Source organism: Hyperolius riggenbachi, chromosome 1, assembly GCF_040937935.1.
Source record: "Hyperolius riggenbachi isolate aHypRig1 chromosome 1, aHypRig1.pri, whole genome shotgun sequence".
NCBI lineage: Eukaryota > Metazoa > Chordata > Amphibia > Anura > Hyperoliidae > Hyperolius > Hyperolius riggenbachi.
The window spans coordinates 488,779,941-488,798,443 of record NC_090646.1 but is presented as its reverse complement, the minus strand read 5'-3'; the positions used below and the strand labels follow the sequence as shown (position 1 = coordinate 488,798,443).

The 18,503-nt window shown below is 45.7% G+C and overlaps 1 protein-coding gene across 1 annotated transcript in view; it reads left to right on the top strand.

Moving 5' to 3' along the window:
- LOC137532010 (glutathione S-transferase theta-1-like) overlaps positions 1-18,503 on the top strand; it is a 42,527-nt gene that overhangs the window by 5,774 nt on the left and 18,250 nt on the right. The window contains exons 3-4 of the mRNA XM_068252138.1: positions 995-1,145; positions 12,204-12,377. Coding sequence (XP_068108239.1) covers positions 995-1,145; positions 12,204-12,377 — 325 coding nt within the window. The remainder of the gene's footprint in view (positions 1-994; positions 1,146-12,203; positions 12,378-18,503) is intronic.

Genomic DNA, 18,503 nt, shown 5'->3' with positions numbered 1-18,503 from the left:
TGTCACTGAATGATACTATTATTAAGGGATCTTTGAGTTCATTGTGACAACAAGCTCTCAATGAAGCAGCAACAGTAAGACATCAATCTCCACTCACTCCATTGTGTTGTAAAAGTAATTAGAGGCCATAAGGTCATTAGCCCTGTGCGTGATAAGAATCTAGGAATCCTTTTGAAGTAATTGCTGAAAAGGGAAAGTCTACAACTGTTTTTCAAAATGTGACTCTTGTTTTTTAGGTTGTACATGGAGTCATCAGAACTTAGCTGCAGTGTGAGACAGATGTTTTTTATGAACCCTAGGGAGCAAGGACAGTGTACAAATTCCAAAGTGTGTATAAGTCCTTATCTGTGTGGTGGACACATGAAGTCAATATAACAATGGTGCGAGAGCGGAATACGTTTTTTCACTTCATGCCCTTAGCTCTCAGTCTCTCAAACTTTTCCCCCCACGGGCCTCCTGTGGCTTCTGGGCCCCCCTGCGGAGGCATCCCTTGCAGGGTCTATTGTTACGCCCCTGTTAACCACTAAGGGTTTTTTCCTTTAAATTTTTTACATATTTTATCCTACATGCATTTTAACGGGAATAATAGGAAAAACATGGTAAAATTGCATTGTTTCTCATTTTTAAGCCATTATAGTTTTAAAATAATACATGCTACTGTAATTGAAACCCATATATTTTATTTGCCCATTTGTCCCAGTTATTACACCATTTAAATTATGTCCCTATCACAATGTATGGTGACAATATTTTATTTGGAAAAAAGGTGTATTTTTTCAGTTTTGCATCCATCACTAATTACAAGCCCTTATTTGCAAAAATAACAGTAATATACCCTATTGACATACATAATAAAAAAGTGAGTCCCTAAGGTAACTATTTACGTATTTTTTTTATTGCATGTTCCGTTATAAGATGTGGAGATTTGAAAGATTTGCAGGTGTTGTGTACTTTCGTGCACATTTTAGCTTAACACCTTTCATTCTTTTACCAGCACTGCAATGCTCCTGTATATGACCAACAAGTATAAGACGCCTGATCACTGGTACCCATCTGACCTACAGAAACGCGCCCGGGTTGATGAATATCTTGCTTGGCAACATTCTACTATCCGTCGTTCTAACTCTAAGTTTTTTTGTTTTAAGGTAAATTTGTTATCTACTAATGTGTTTGGTACTGTTGTGACAACAGAGGCCTATCTAAGGTAAGCAGACATGGCTTGTGCTTAGGGCTTCAGATAGTTGGGGCTGCAGGGCACAAGCCATGCCCTGCCATTCATACTCCAGAATCGCTGCTTTGGCAGTTGGCACAGCCTGTTGCACTGTCACCGAAATCTATATCACAGAGTGCTAATTGTTGGGGGGGAGGGGGAGAGAGGTGGCTATTGGCCTCTATCAAATGTTGCTATCTGGTTGGCCTTTATCAGAACAAGGTATGGACAGGAAACCGCTTTATGGTCAGGGCTTGTAAAAATTGTATATTTATGAAATATGTTTTGGCTTGTTTTGTTTTGCAGACCATATTGATATGTACACAACTTGCATGTACAGTAATTTCTGCATATGATATGCAGCCTGTAATGTTTTGAAAAAACCCTTCCTTCTGTATTCTCTTATTTTGTTCCTTTGTATTTACCGTATATACTCGCATGCAAGCTGAATTTTTGACCCCCAAAAAGTGGCCCAAAAGTGGGGGTCTCGGCTTGCATGCGAGCCCCCAACTTGCCTGTGGAGAGCAGTGTGCAGCCTTGTACCACACGGATCGGATGGCCGGAGAGGAGGGCGTGCCTGGAGAAGCACGGATGAGTTCATAGCCGCAGGGCAACACAGAGCGGATCGGATGGAGCAGACCGGAGACCGAGCAGCAGTGACGTCAGCACCATCTGCAGCCAGTGTGTCGCTCTGGCTGTGCCTCATCTCTGATGCCCTCTAGCTGCGTCTTGAGACACAGCCAGAGTGACACACTGGCTGCAGATGGTGCTGACGTCACTGCTACTCGGTCTCTGGTCTTCTCCATCCGATCTGCTCTGTGTTCCCCTGTGGCTATGAAATCATCCGTGCTTCTCCAGGCATGTCCTCCACTCCGGCCATTCGATCCGCGGTACAAGGCTGCAGGCAAGTCATGTTTGCTCCGATCCTGTCCCTGCAAGTCCGATCTGCTCCGATCCTGTCCCCGCAAGTCCGCTCATTTAAGTTTACTGTAAGTGCTGGCATCATTTCTGCAATACTGATTCTCCAATTTTCTGGGCACAATGTCCATTTATTTTGATTTTTGAAACTCAGAGCTGCTCGATTTCCTACCCATGGCTTGCATGAAAGTCAATCACTTTTTCCTGATTTCTGAGGAAAAAGTTGGGAGGTATATAGTGTAATTATTTATATAGTGCCAACATCTTCCACAGCACTGTACAGAAAATATAGTCTTGTCTCACAATCTAATCCTGTCCATAGTCACATGTCTGCCATAGTCTGGGGCCAATTTTATGGAGAAGCCATTTAACTTATCTGTATGTTTTTGGGATGTTGGAGGGAGTCAGATTGCCCGGAAGAAACACACGCAAACATGGGGAGAACATACAAACTCCAAACCGGGGACTCTGTGCTGCAAGGCGAGAGTGCTATCCACTACGCCACTATGCTGACATTTTCTGTAGCCCTTTACAGAGTACATAGTCTTGTCCATGGGCGTTGCTAGCCCCAAAGATCAGTAGCACGTGCCCCGGACCTATTCTGAGGTGCCCCGGATGTCCCCCCGACAGAGTCAGAGCTGTGGAGCTGTAGAGCCTCTATGGCAGGCATGCTGGGAGCTGTGATGCATCAAATGGGGGTATGATGGGTTCTGTGGTGCCATGCTGGGTGCTATGGTGCCTTTATAGGGGTATGCACGGAGCTGTGGTTATTCTATGGGTGCCGGAATAGGAGGCCCATGGGAGGGGGTCTACTAGACGGTCAGGGAATGCTATGGGGGACTTGCCAGATAACCTGGTAGAAGACCAGCCCGCCCAGTAGAAATCAAGTACTGCCAGCACAGAAGCCAGATAACTCTGCCTAGCTATGTTTACGTGGCACTGCTTATTTATGTGATATGCTGCATTTATTTATTGTATTAATGGAGAGGGGGCTTCATCCAACAGTTTGCTGGATGGGCCTACTTAGACCGCTGTTAAGTTCATGTAAATTTGTCTCCACCCAAGACCATGCCAACATTCTGGTGCATGGCTCCACCCATTTTTAGGCTGGAATGCCCGGAAGTGCACTGGATCTCTTAGGATCCTAGCAATGCCCCTGATCTTGTCTCTAACTGTCCCTCAGAAGTGCCATCAATCTAGTCCCTACCATAGTCTTCATACACATACAGTAGCTTGCAAAAGTATTCGGCCTCCTTGAAGTTTTCCACATTTTGTCATATTACTGCCACAAACATGAATCAATTTTATTGAAAGTCCACGTGAAAGACCAATACAAAGTGGTGTATACGTGAGAAGTGGAGCGGAAATCATACATGATTCCAAAAAATGTTTCCAAGTCAATAACTGCAAAGTGGCATGTGCGTAATTATTCAGCCCCCTTTGGTCTGAGTGCAGTCAGTTGCCCATAGACATTGCCTGATAAGTGCTAATGGCTAAATAAGAGTGCACCTGTGTGTAATCTAATGTCAGTACAAATACAGCTGCTCTGTGACGGCCTCAGAGGAGAACATTAGGAGGAACAACACCATGAAGTCCAAAGAACCCACCAGACAGGTCAGAGATAGTTATTGAGAAATTTAAAGCAGGCTTAGGCTACAAAAAGATTTGCAAATACTGGAGCACTGTTCAAGCGATCATTCAGAAATGGAAGGAGTATGGCACAACTGAAAACCTACCAAGACGAGGCCGTCCACCTAAACTCCTAGGCCGAACAAGGAGAGCGCTGATCAGAAATGCAGTCAAGAGGCCCATGGTGACTCTGGACGAGCTGCAGAGATCTACAGCTCAGGTGGGGGAATCTGTCTATAGGACAACTATTAGTCGTGCACTGCACAAAGTTGGCCTTTATGGAAGAATGGCAAGAAGAAAGCCATTGTTAACAGAAGAGCATAAGAAGTCCCGTTTGCAGTTTGCCACAAGCCATGTGGGGGACACAGCAAACGTGTGGAAGAAGGTGCTCTGGTCAGATGAGACCAAAAAGGAACTTTTTGGCCAAAACGCAAAACGCTATGTGTGGTGGAAAACTAACACTGCACATCACTCTGAACACACCATCCCCACTGTCAAATATGGTGGTGGCAGCATCATGCTCTGGGGGTGCTTCTCTTCAGCAGGGACAGGGAAGCTGGTCAGAGTTGATGGAAAGATGGATGGAGCCAAATACAGGGCAATCTTGGAAGAAAACCTCGTGGAGTCTGCAAAAGACTTGAGACTGGGGCAGAGGTTCACCTTCCATCAGGACAACGACTCTAAACATAAAGCCAGGTCAACAATGGAATGGTTTAAAACAAAACATATCCATGTGTTAGAATGGCCCAGTCAAAATCCAGATCTAAATCCAATCGAGAATCTGTGGCAAGATCTGAAAACTGCTGTTCACAAACGCTATCCATCTAATCTGACTGAGCTGGAGCTGTTTTGCAAAGAAGAATGGGCAAGGATTTCAGTCTCTAGATGTGCAAAGCTGGTAGAGACATACTCTTAGGCCTGGTGCACACCAGAGGAGTTTTTCTGAGCGTTTTGAGTTTTTAAATCTGCTGCTAATGTTATCCTATGTGTCAGTGCACACTGGAGCAATGAGGTTTTGTAAAAAACCCCATAGCATTACATTGGGAAGAGCTTTTGAAACCTCTAAAAGCTCTTCCCAATGTAATGCTATGGTTTTGTTTTACAAAACCTCATTGCTCCAGTGTGCACAGACACATAGGATAACATTAGAAGCAGATTTAAAAACTCAAAACGCTCAGAAAAACTCCTTTGGTGTGCACCAGGCCTTAAAGGGAACCTGAAGCGAGTAAAATTATTTAAGATAAACACATGATGTAGATGCAAATGAATATTACATACTAACCTCACCGTCAGTTCCTCTCAGAAGCTCACCATTTTCTTCTTACAGTGATCCCTTCCAGTTCTGACAATATTTTGTCAGAACTGAAATATACCAGTTGCTGTCAGTTATACATCAGCAGCTGTCAGTTACAACTGAATGTGCAAGGTAATGTCCATGTTTCCCTATGGCTCAAGTGGGTGATATTACAGTTCAACAGCGTGCTGCCAGTAAGCTGTTATGGGATAATGGCCATTTTTAAAATGGAGGACGGAGAAATCCATTGATCACGGTAGCCAAATGAGACACGGGAGAGGAGAAAGAGATTAAGTAGTAGATTACACAGGAGGTAAGTATGACCTGTGTATGGTTATTTTTACTTTTTATTTTCAGTTCAGGTTATCTTTAAAGACTGGCAGCTATAATTGCAGCAAAAGGTAGTTCTGCAAAGTATTGACTCAGGGGCTGAATAATTATGCACACCCCACTTTGCAGTTATTTATTTGTAGAAAATGTTTGGCATCATGTATGATTTTCGTTCCACTTCTCACGTGTACACCACTTTGTATTGGTCTTTCACGTGGAACTTCAATACAATTGATTCATATTTGTGGCAGTATTGTGACAAAATGAGGAAAACTTCAAGGGGGCCGAATACTTTTGCAAGCCACTGTATATCAAGACCACCATATGCATTTTGAACTCTCCTATTGATTTTCTTTCAAACATATAGACTAGAAACCACATCCTAGTGTACATGGGGTAGAGGTTGAGCATTACCTCATTACCCATAGCTCCTAACTGTCCCTTTTTTGAAGGGACAGTCCCTCTTTGGGAACCAAATCCCCCTGTCCTTCTTTCTACCTTATTTGTCCCACTTTCCAGACTGATGTACAGATCTGTGTTACTATTTATATCTTTCTACTGAAAATGTGTTTAACCACTTGAGGACCTAGGGCTTTCTACCCCTTAAGGACCGGCCACTTTTTTTCCATTCAGACCACTGCAGCTTTCACGGTTTATTGCTCGCTCATACAACCTACCACGTAAATGAATTTTGGCTCCTTTTCTTGTCACTAATAAAGCTTTCTTTTGATGCTATTTGATTGCTCCTGCGATTTTTACTTTTTATTATATTCATCAAAAAAGACATGAATTTTGGCAAAAAAATGATTTTTTTAACTTTCTGTGCTGACATTTTTCAAATAAAGTAAAATTTCTGTATACATGCAGCGCGAAAAATGTGGACAAACATGTTTTTGATAAAAAAAAAACCCATTCAGTGTATATTTATTGGTTTGGGTAAAAGTTATAGCGTTTACAAACTATGGTGCAAAAAGTGAATTTTCCCATTTTCAAGCATCTATGCCTTTTCTGACCCTCTGTCATGTTTCATGAGGGGCTAGAATTCCAGGATAGTATAAATACCCCCCAAATGACCCCATTTTGGAAAGAAGACATCCCAAAGTATTCACTGAGAGGCATAGTGAGTTCATAGAAGATATTATTTTTTGTCACAAGTAAGCGGAAAATGACACTTTGTGAGAAAAAAAAAAAAAAAAAAAGTTTCCATTTCTTCTAACTTGCGACAAAAAAAAATGAAATCTGCCACGGACTCACCATGCCCCTCTCTGAATACCTTGAAGGGTCTACTTTCCAAAATGGGTCATTTGTGGGGTGTGTTTACTGTCCTGACATTTTGGGGGGTGCTAAATTGTAAGCACCCCTGTAAAGCCTAAAGGTGCTCATTGGACTTTGGACCCCTTAGCGCAGTTAGGCTGCAAAAAAGTGCCACACATGTGGTATTGCCGTACTCAGGAGAAGTAGTATAATGTGTTTTGGGGTGTATTTTTACACATACCCATGCTGGGTGGGAGAAATATCTCTGTAAATGACAATTTGTTAATTTTTATAACACACAATTGTCCATTTACAGAGATCTTTCTCCCACTCAGCATGGGTATGTGTAAAAATACACCACAAAACACATTATACTACTTCTCCTGAGTACGGCGATACCACATGTGTGGCACTTTTTTGCACCCTAACTGCGCTAAAGGGTCCAAAGTCCAATGAGTACCTTTAGGATTTCACAGGTCATTTTGAGAAATTTCGTTTCAAGACTACTCCTCACGGTTTAGGGCCCCTAAAATGCCAGGGCAGTATAGGAACCCCACAAATGACCCTATTTTAGAAAGAAGACACCCCAAGGTATTCCGTTAGGAGTATGGTGAGTTCATAGAAGATTTTATTTTTTGTCAAAAGTTAGCGGAAAATGACACTTTGTGAAAAAACACAATTAAAATCAATTTCCGCTAACTTGTGACAAAAAATAAAATCTTCTATGAACTCGCCATACTACTAACGGAATACCTTGGGGTGTCTTCTTTCTAAAATGGGGTCATTTGTGGGGTTCCTATACTGCCCTGGCATTTTAGGGGCCCTAAACCGTGAGGAGTAGTCTTGAAACGAAATTTCTCAAAATGACCTGTAAAATCCTAAAGGTACTCATTGGACTTTGGGCCCTTTAGCGCAGTTAGGGTGCAAAAAAGTGCCACACATGTGGTATCGCCATACTCGGGAGAAGTAGTACAATGTGTTTTGGGGTGTATTTTTACACATACCCATGCTGGGTGGGAGAAATACCTCTGTAAATGGACAATTGTGTGTAAAAAAATCAAAAGATTGTCATTTACAGAGGTATTTCTCCCACCCAGCATGGGTATGTGTAAAAATACACCCCAAAACACATTATACTACTTCTCCCGAGTACGGCGATACCACATGTGTGGCACTTTTTTGCACCCTAACTGCACTAAGGGGCCCAAAGTCCAATGAGTACCTTTAGGATTTCACAGGTCATTTTTGTTTCAAGACTACTCCTCGCGGTTTAGGGCCCCTAAAATGCCAGGGCAGTATAGGAACCCCACTAATGACCCCATTTTAGAAAGAAGACACCCCAAGGTATTCCGTTAGGAGTATGGTGAGTTCATAGAAGTTTTTTTTTTTTTGTCACAAGTTAGCGGAAATTGATTTTAATAGTTTTTTTTCACAAAGTGTCTTTTTCCGCTAACTTGTGACAAAAAATAAAATCTTCTATGAACTCACCATACTCCGTACGGAATACCTTGGGGTGTCTTCTTTCTAGAATGGGGTCATTTGTGGGGTTCCTATACTGCCCTGGCATTTTAGGGGCCCTAAACCGTGAGGAGTAGTCTTGAAACCAAATGTCGCAAAATGACCTGTGAAATCCTAAAGGTACTCATTGGACTTTGGGCCCCTTAGCGTACTTAGGGTGTAAAAAAGTGCCACACATGTGGTACCGCCGTACTCAGGAGAAGTAGTATAATGCGTTTTGGGGTGTATTTTTACACATACCCATGCTAAGTGGGAGAAATATCTCTGTAAATGACAATTGTTTGATTTTTTTACACACAATTGTCCATTTACAGAGATCTTTCTCCCACTCAGCATGGGTATGTGTAAAAATACACCACAAAACACATTATACTACTTCTCCTGAGTACGGCGATACCACATGTGTGGCACTTTTTTGCACCCTAACTGCGCTAAAGGGTCCAAAGTCCAATGAGTACCTTTAGGATTTCACAGGTCATTTTGAGAAATTTCGTTTCAAGACTACTAGAAATTTCTCCCACCCAGCATGGGTATGTGTAAAAATACACCCCAAAACACATTATACTACTTTTCCTGAGTACGGCGGTACCACATGTGTGACACTTTTTTGCAGCCTAGGTGCGCTAAGGGGCCCAACGTCCTATTCACAGGTCATTTTGAGGCATTTGTTTTCTAGACTACTCCTCGCGGTTTAGGGCCCCTAAAATGCCAGGGCAGTATAGGAACCCCACAAGTGACCCCATTTTAGAAAGAAGACACCCCAAGGTATTCTGTTAGGAGTATGGTGAGTTCATAGAAGATTTTATTTTTTGTCAAAAGTTAGCGGAAAGTGACACTTTGTGGAAAAAAACCAATAAAAATCAATTTCCGCTAACTTTTGACAAAAAATAAAATCTTCTATGAACTCGTCATACACCTAACAGAATACCTTGGGGTGTCTTTTTTTCTAAAATGGGGACACTTGTGGGGTTCCTATACCGCCCTGGCATTTTACGGGCCCAAAACCGTGAGTAGTCTGGAAACCAAATGTCTCAAAATGACTGTTCAGGGGTATAAGCATCTGCAAATTTTGATGACAGGTGGTCTATGAGGGGGCGAATTTTGTGGAACCGGTCATAAGCAGGGTGGCCTTTTAGATGACAGGTTGTATTGGGCCTGATCTGATGGATAGGAGTGCTAGGGGGGTGACAGGAGGTGATTGATGGGTGTCTCAGGGGGTGGTTAGAGGGGAAAATAGATGCAATCAATGCACTGGGGAGGTGATCGGAAGGGGGTCTGAGGGGGATCTGAGGGTTTGGCCGAGTGATCAGGAGCCCACACGGGGCAAATTAGGGCCTGATCTGATGGGTAGGTGTGCTAGGGGGTGACAGGAGGTGATTGATGGGTGTCTCAAGGTGTGATTAGAGGGGGGAATAGATGCAAGCAATGCACTGGCGAGGTGATCAGGGCTGGGGTCTGAGGGCATTCTGAGGGTGTGGGCGGGTGATTGAGTGCCCTAGGGGCAGATAGGGGTCTAATCTGATAGGTAGCAGTGACAGGGGGTGATTGATGGGTAATTAGTGGGTGTTTAGGGTAGAGAACAGATGTAAACACTGCACTTGGGAGGTGATCGGACGTCGGATCTGCGAGCGATCTATTGGTGTGGGTGGGTGATCAGATTGCCCGCAAGGGGCAGGTTAGGGGCTGATTGATGGGTGGCAGTGACAGCGGGTGATTGATGGGTGGCAGTGACAGGGGGTGATTGATGGGTGGCAGTGACAGGGGGTGATTGATGGGTGATTGATAGGTGAGTGACAGGTAATCAGTGGGTTATTACAGGGGAGAACAGATGTAAATATTGCACTGGCGAATTGATAAGGGGGGGTCTGAGGGTAATCTGAGCGAGTAGGCGGGTGATTGGGTGCCCGCAAGGGGCAGATTAGGGTCTGATCTGATGGGTAACAGTGACAGGTGGTGATAGGGGGTGATTTATGGGTGATTGATGGGTAATTAGTGGGTGTTTAGAGGAGAGTAAACGCTGCGCTTGGGTGGTGATCTGATGTCGCATCTGCGGGCGATCTATTGGTGTGGGTGGGTAATCAGATTGCCCGCAAGGGGCAGGTTAGGGGCTGATTGTTGGGTGGCAGTGACAGGGGGTGACAGGGGGTGATTGATGGGTGATAGGTGATTGGCAGGTGATTGACAGGTGATCAGTGGGTTATTACAGGGAAGGATAGATGTAAATAATGCCCTGGTGAATTGATAAGGGGGGGTCTGAGGGTAATCTGAGCGTGTAGGCGGGTGATTGGGTGCCCGCAAGGGGCAGATTAGGGTCTGATCTGATAGGTAACAGTGATAGGGGGTGATTGATGGGTAATTAGTGGGTGTTTAGAGAAGATAACAGATGTAAACAATACATTTGGGAGGTAATCTGACGGCGGGTTTGCGGGCGATCTAATGGTGTGGGTGGGTGATCAGATTGCCCGCAAGGGGCAGGTTAGGGGCTGATTGATGGGTGGCAGTGACAGGGGGTGACAGGGGGTGATTGATGGGTGATAGGTGATTGGCAGGTGATTGACAGGTGATCAGTGGGTTATTACAGGGAAGAACAGATGTAATGAATGCACTGGTGAATTGATAAGGGGGGGTCTGAGGGCAATCTGAGCGTGTGGGCGGGTGATTGGGTGCCCGCAAGGGGCAGATTAGGGTCTGATCTGATAGGTAAAAGTTACAGGTGGTGATAGGGGGTGATTGATGGGTGATTGATGGGTAATTAGTGTGTGTTTAGAGGAGAGAATAGATGTAAACAATGGATTTGGGAGGTGATCTGATGTCGGATCTGCGGGCGATCTATTGGTGTGGGGGGGGTGATCAGATTGCCCGCAAGGGGCAGGTTAGGGGCTGATTGATGGGTGGCAGTGACAGGGGGTGATTGATGGGTGATTGATGGGTGATTGACGGGTGATTGACAGGTGATTGACAGGTGATTGACAGGTGATCAGGGGGGATAGATGCATACAGTACATTGGGGGGTGGTCTGGGGGGGGTCTGGGGAGAATCTGGGGGGTTGGGGGGTGATCAGGAGGGAGCAGGGGGCAGGGGGGGGGTATTAAAAAAAATAGCGTTGACAGATAGTGACAGGGAGTGATTGATGGGTGATTAGGGGGGTGATTGGGTGCAAACAGGGGTCTGGGGGGTGGGCAGGGGGGGGTCTGATGGGTGCTGTGGGCGATCTGGGGCGGGGGGGGGGGGAGAAAATCAGTGTGCTTGGTGCAGACTAGGGTGGCTGCAGCCTGCCCTGGTGGTCCCTCGGACACTGGGACCACCAGGGCAGGAGGCAGCCTGTATAATACACTTTGTAAACATTACAAAGTGTATTATACACTTTGTATGCGGCGATCGTCGGGTTAACATCCCGCCGGCGCTTCCGTATGGCCGGCGGGATGTTGCGGCGAGTGAGCGGCGACAGGCGGAGGCGGAGGATCGCGTCACGGATGACGCGATCGCTCCGCCCATGCCCAAACAAGGACCGCCGCATTTTGTCAATACGGCGGTCCTTGCGGCGTCTGCTTCCCGGCCGCCATTTGTCTATACGGCGGTCGGGAAGTAGTTAATAACTGACTCTAAACTTTATTCCCATTAATTAAATTGATAGTTTTTCTTCATTTGAATATCTAAAATAGGTAATATAATGATGATAGAAAGGACCAGTGGGGTTTGAAAGATAAAACTACATCTTTTGATTCTGAATTCTTTGTGATCTGCATGGCGAGGGGTGTGGCAGGGGGGTGGTTAGAGGTGTGGCTGGGGTGTGTATTAAAGTGTCCTTCTTTCTTATCTCAAAAAGATGGGAGGTATGTCATTACCATCATATGTATAGTAGCAATCAATACATTAATATGCGCCAGATCATGTTTTAGTTCAGATTAGGATTACTGGATTAGGTCAATTTGTAACAATGAAAAGTGACATGGAAGGGAATAGTGCTATATACAGTAAAATAATAATAATTTTGAGAGCACTAACTGAGAATATGTGATAAGGATAATGAACTACAACTTCCTGTTGCAGTGTATATCACCTCTGGTTGACCTTGAAATTGACAGTAAGAAGCTGGATGCAGCGCTGGCAGAGTTCAATACTACAATCGAAAATGTGGAGGATAATTTCCTACGAGACAAACCTTTCATAGCTGGGGATACGATCTCTATAGCTGACCTTGTGGCTATTGCGGAGATAATGCAGGTGAGAGACCTGGGCATTCATGTTTATTCTGTGTAGTTATTGCATATGCAGTGGGGCTTGTCCATACTCATGTTCCTGTGTGTGTGTTCCACCAGATGCAGTCAGACCCTTATAAGTGTGTAGTTACGCAGAAAACTAGGTTGAAAAAAATCAAGGTCATCCTATCACTGTACCTGCAGTTTTGGTCCAAGGAAAAAAGATGTTGGTCCTCTCTGGCCAATTTTTTCCCAGGGGAGATAGAAATGTGAGGATCAAACAATTAATTCACAGGCTGATGGTCGCCCCATCAGACTATCAGTAATCCTGATTGGAATAGTAGCTTTGAGATAAGGATCAAGCCACCATATAGTACCTTCTAATCTCCATCAGATTTCTGTAGAGAACTGAATGACAATCCATCACACCATACAGTGTTATACCAAACTATTATTTTTTTATTAGTGCTCCTGATCACATCACCAACTGATCAACTTCTCAAAACTGCTCAAGAGGTGTTGATCAATAGATTGACAGTTAAGAAACAAGGCAAATTCCATTACAACAAATGTTTACCTTCCTATTGGGAGATGAATATGGGCTTATTTAGAGAACTTTTGAAGAGGTGCCATACATTTTAATTAACCATTGACATTGGGGAATCTCCTTGCAACTACACTGGGCCTATTCATGTGCCAAAAAGGGCACCACCAATGGAAGATGAGTGGTTTGGTGGGAAGTACCTCTTCTTCAGTCTCCAAAATATGACACATGGGACAGATTACTTCAGGGACAAGAAAGACCATGGGCTAGGCGCAGGTATGTTTTTAGGCATAAGCAAACCAAACAGATGCCTCAGTAGCATCTGCATAAGGGAGCACCTAAGCATATTGTACAGGAATTTTTACGAACAACTGCTAGTTCCACTAGGAAAAGTATGAGTGGTCATTTTAAAGTGAACCAGAGACAAAGCACCCTCATGTATTTTAACATATATATCAGTGGAAACATTAGAAAAAACACCTACCCTGCTCTCTGTATTATCCTTCACTGCTCAATCTGCTTGTTAGCAGCCCTGATAAAATCCCTGACTGAGCATTCAGTCTGGCTTTGCTCAGGAATCATTATAGCTGAGTCTGTCTTTTCTGATGTCTTTTCAAGCCCTAAGCCTGCCCCCTTCTGGCTCTGCTTTCCTGTTCTGTATACTGCAGCGTCACAGAGAGCTGTTATGAGATGGAATGAGCTGCTGGTGCCAAGGAAGGGGCTATGAAAATTTTTTTTTTTTTTTTTTAATCTATATTTGTTAGTCATAAGGTTTTTAGAAATGGTGATTTCATTTTGCACACAGCCCAATAAATAATATGCTTTTTTTGATGAACTGTGTTTTGAGTGGAGTTTTAGTAAAAAAAAAACACACAAAAATGGCATACTAGAGCAGTGAAAATACCAGGTATAGTATTTATTTTGTAAAATGTATAGGTTGATATTTTTATTTTGTGCCAAAGCATTCATCTCTGGTTTCCTTTAAAACCTAAATGGGAATTGCCAATCAGCATAACAAATGACACCTAAGCATTATTATTATTATTGTTATTAAAGAGAATCTGTATTGTTAAAATCGCCCAAAAGTAAACATACCAGTGCGTTAGGGGACATCTCCTATTACCCTCTGACACAATTTTGCCACTCCCCGCCGCATTAAAAGTGGTTAAAAACAGTTTTTAAAAGTTTGTTTATAAACAAACAAAATGGCCACCAAAACAGGAAGTAGATTGATGTACAGTATGTCCACACATAGAAAATACATCCATACACAAGCAGGCTGTATACAGCCATCCTTTTGAATCTCAAGAGATCATTTGTGTGTTTCTTTCTCCCTGCAGCTATCTTCCACTGAAGTGTCAGGCTATTTCTTCCTGCAGAGTGCAGACAGCTGTGCCTGTATGTAATTCCTCAGTATGTGAAAGCCCAGCCAGCTCAGAGGAGGATTTATCCAGCTTGTAAAAGATAATAGAACAGAGAGAAGCTGCACTAATCTAAATATCACACAGGCAGTGTGCAGAGAGGGGCCTGGAAGGGGGAGTTCATAGCAGAACCACAACACTGAAGAACTTGGCAGCCTTCCAGACACAGGCCTGACAAGTCTGACAAGAGAGAGATAAGTTGATTTATTACAGAGATGGTGATAGTAGAACGTGCTGCAGTAAGCCAGAACACATTAGAATAGCTTTTGGAACTTGTAGGATGATAAAAAACAGGATGCAATTTTTGTTACGGAGTCTCTTTAATGTGCTAATTAAACATTGATTGTTTTGTTGCAACTCTTTGTTGCTGTATGGGGAGGCGAAGGGACGATTATGTACACGTACGTGATATCCCGCGGTGTGTGGGTTAGTGGCGTGTAGAGATGTGGCGAACGGTTCCCAGGCGAACTTAGGGGGTTCGCGTTCGCCTGCACCAGGCGAACTTTTGTGGAAGTTCGATTTGCCCCATAATGCACTATGAGGGTCAACTTTGACCCTCTGCATCACAGTCAGCAGGCACAGTGTAGCCATTCAGGCTACACTAAGCCCTGGAGCCCCACCCCCCCTTATATAAGGCAGGCTGCGGTGGCCATTAGCCTCACTCGTGTGCCTGCTAGAGACAGAGTAGGGACAGCTGCTGCAGACTTGTTCTTCTAGGGACAGATTAGTTAGGCTCTTGGCTGCTTATCTTGCTCCTGGCTGATTGTTATTGCTTTTATAGCACCCCTCAATAGCTCTTTTCAGAGCTCATTCTGTACTTTTTTTTTTCTGTGTGTCAAACTGACACTTTTGTTGCATGCACAGCCTTGCTAATTGATAGTGTGTGTGCCACTGCCAGCAGCCCAGCACATTCAGTGACTAGTACCTGTGTGTGTGACAGAGAGCTGCACATTGTACTACCCAGTACTGCATATACTGCAGTACCTGTTGTGTTTACTTAACCCACCTCATCACTGCATATACCTAGCTTTGTGTTGAGTGAACCCAGCTCACTGCATCTAACTACCTGTTGTGTTGAGTGAGAACCCACCTCACTGCATCTTAAGTACCTTTACTGTTCAGTGAACCCAGTTCACTGCATCTAACTACCTGTTGTGTTGAGTGAGAGCCCACCTCACTGCATCTTAAGTACCTTTACTGTTCAGTTAACCCAGCTCACTGCATCTAACTACCTGTTGTGTTGAGCGAGAACCTACCTCACTGCATATACCTAGCATCCCCTGAGATGGACAAAATGGACAAACCAGGTAGAGGAAGAGGCAGACCCAGAGGAAGGCCACCAGGCACCGGCAGGTCTGTGGCTGTGCGAGGTGGTGTTGCTGTGATTTCATGCGGACCTGCCCCAAAATACAGTGCTCAGAAGAAGGCACGTGCCATCACTTCCCAAAATTTTGAGGAGGTGCTTGAGTATTTACCACAGAACACCTCATCTCCCACAGCCACCAGCGCTACAACAAGCACCACATCCGCTGCATTTGACACTTCGCAGGAGTTATTTGGTGGTGGTGGTGAAATCACTGATTCCCAGCCACTACTGCAACAACAAGAAGGCGCAGGTACACCACCTCATACGTCTGAGTTAGGTGGCGATAGTATGGAGGAGGGGGATGATGAACCACCTGAAGTTGGTGCAGTTGAGGAGGTGTCTGAGGAAAGCGCAGCTGGCCAGGAGGATTATGATGACGATTATATGGATACCACATATGTTCCCGGTAGAGGAGATGACCAGGGGGACAGTTCAGAGGAGGAGTCAGAGAGGAGTAGGAGGAGACGACTCCATGATAGAAGCAGAGGGAGCTCGTCCTCAGAAACAGCTGGGGGCAGTGTCCGGCGCCATGTATCGCCAGCTATGGCCAGCCAGCCAACATGCCCTTCAACGTCAGCTGCTGATGCCACCGTAGCGCCATCACCCCAGGGGGGCTCAGCGGTTTGGAAATTTTTTCATGTGTGTGTCTCAGATCGGAGCAAAGCCATCTGTTGTCTCTGCCAGCAAAAATTCCGCCGTGGAAAGGCCAACTCTCACGTAGGGACAAGTGCCTTACAAAGGCACCTGGAGAGAAAGCACAAACAGCTATGGCAAGAACACCTGAGGAAAAGCAGCACCCCTCAAAAGACAAGCCACCCTCCTTCTCCTCTTCCTCCTTCAGGTGTATCGTCTTCATCCACTTTCTCCCTTGCACCTTCACAGCCACCCTCCTCCACACCGCCTCTTCCCTTCAGCGGTTCCTTCTCCTCATTTGAGCGTAAGAAGCAAATGTCTGCCAGTCACCCTCTTGCCTGGCGTCTGACAGCTGGCGTGGCGGAACTATTAGCTCGCCAGCTATTACCATACAAGCTGGTGGAGTCGGAGGCTTTCCGTAAGTTTGTGGCCATTGGTACACCGCAGTGGAAGATACCAGGCTGCAATTATTTTTCACAAAAGGCCATACCCAAACTGTACCGTGCAGTTGAGAGGCAAGTGGTGTCATCTCTGGCACACAGCGTTGGGTTAAGGGTTCACCTGACCACGGATGCCTGGCCTGCCAAGCATGGGCAGGGCCACTACATTACATACACAGCCCATTGGGTCAACCTGGTGACCGATGGCAGCAAGCAGGGAGTACGTGGCTGCGCAGCGGACCGACTTGTCACACCTCCACGGCTTGCAGGCAGGCCTCCAGCCACCTCCTCTCCACCTGCTACCACCGCTTCGCTGTCGTCATCCTCCTCCTTGGCTGGTGCCGCGATCTCCTCTCCAGCTACACAGCCCCAGCACCCCAGGGCCTATGCTGCATGCCAGGTACGACGGTGTCACGCAGTGTTAGACATGTCTTGCCTGAAAGTGGAGAGTCACACTCGAGCAGCTCTCCTGGCTGCTCTTAACAAACAGGTGGAGCAATGGCTGACCCCGCACAAGCTTGAGATCGGCTCATTGCTGTGTTGAATTTGGGAAAGCTGACACACATACCCTGCATGGCACATGTGCTGAATCTGGTCGTGCAAAGATTTGTGTCCAAGTACCCAGGCTTAGAGGACGTCCTGAAGCAGGCCAGGAAGTTGTGTGGGCATTTCAGGCGCTCTTACAAGGCCATGGCACGCTTTGCGGACATTCCGCGTAGAAACAACTTGCCGGTGAGACGCCTGATTTGCGATAGCCCGACTCGCTGGAATTCCACCCTGCTGATGTTCTCTCGCCTGCTAGACCAGGAGAAAGCCGTCACCCAGTACCTGTATCATTACAGTACAAGGACACAATCTAGGAGGATGGGGATGTTGTGGCCCAACAACTGGACACTGATGCGAAATGCATGCAGGGTCATGGAGCCCTTTGAGGAGGTGACCAAACTGGTGAGTCGTGATGAGGACACCATCAGCGACTTGATCCCCTACGCCTACTTCCTGGAGCGTGCCGTGCGTAGAGTGGTGGATACAGCTGTGGAGGAGCGTGAACGAGAAGAGTTATGGCAGCAGGAGTCGTGGGAGCCATTTACACCCCAACCCGATGTTCCCACAACACCTGCGGCAGCACAGAGGGGGGAGGAGGAGGAAGAAGAAGAGGAGTCGTGTGGGGAAGGAGAGGAGTCAGACTCTGATGGTGATGAGGAAGGTGTTTCTGTGGAGGAGGAAGAGGCGGCGGAAGAAGAACAACCGCGGCAGCCGTCACAGGGGGCTTCTGCTGCTCCACATTCCCGTGCTATTGTTCGTGGCTGGGGGGAGGAAGAGGAGTTGCGTCCCGTTACTGAGGGAGAGCAAGAGGAGATGGAGAGTACGTCTGCATCCAGCTTTGTGCAGATGGCCTCTTTCATGTTGTCCAGCCTGTTGAGGGACCCCCGTATCAAAAAACTCAAGGCGAATTACCTGTACTGGGTGGCCACGCTACTAGACCCTCGGTACAGTGACAAAGTGGTGGACCTGTTAACAACTCAACAGAAGGCGGAAAGGATGCAGCACTTGCAGAACAAGCTGTCCATGATGCTTTACAATGCATTCAAGGGTGATGTGACTGCACACGCAATCAAGGTACCACTGGCAGTAACCCTCCTCCTCCCAAGTCCACGCAGTCAAGGACAGGATGCTCCAGCGATCTCAGGGTGATGTCGGACATGCGGACATTCTTTAGTCCAACTCCTCGCCATAGTCCTTCCGG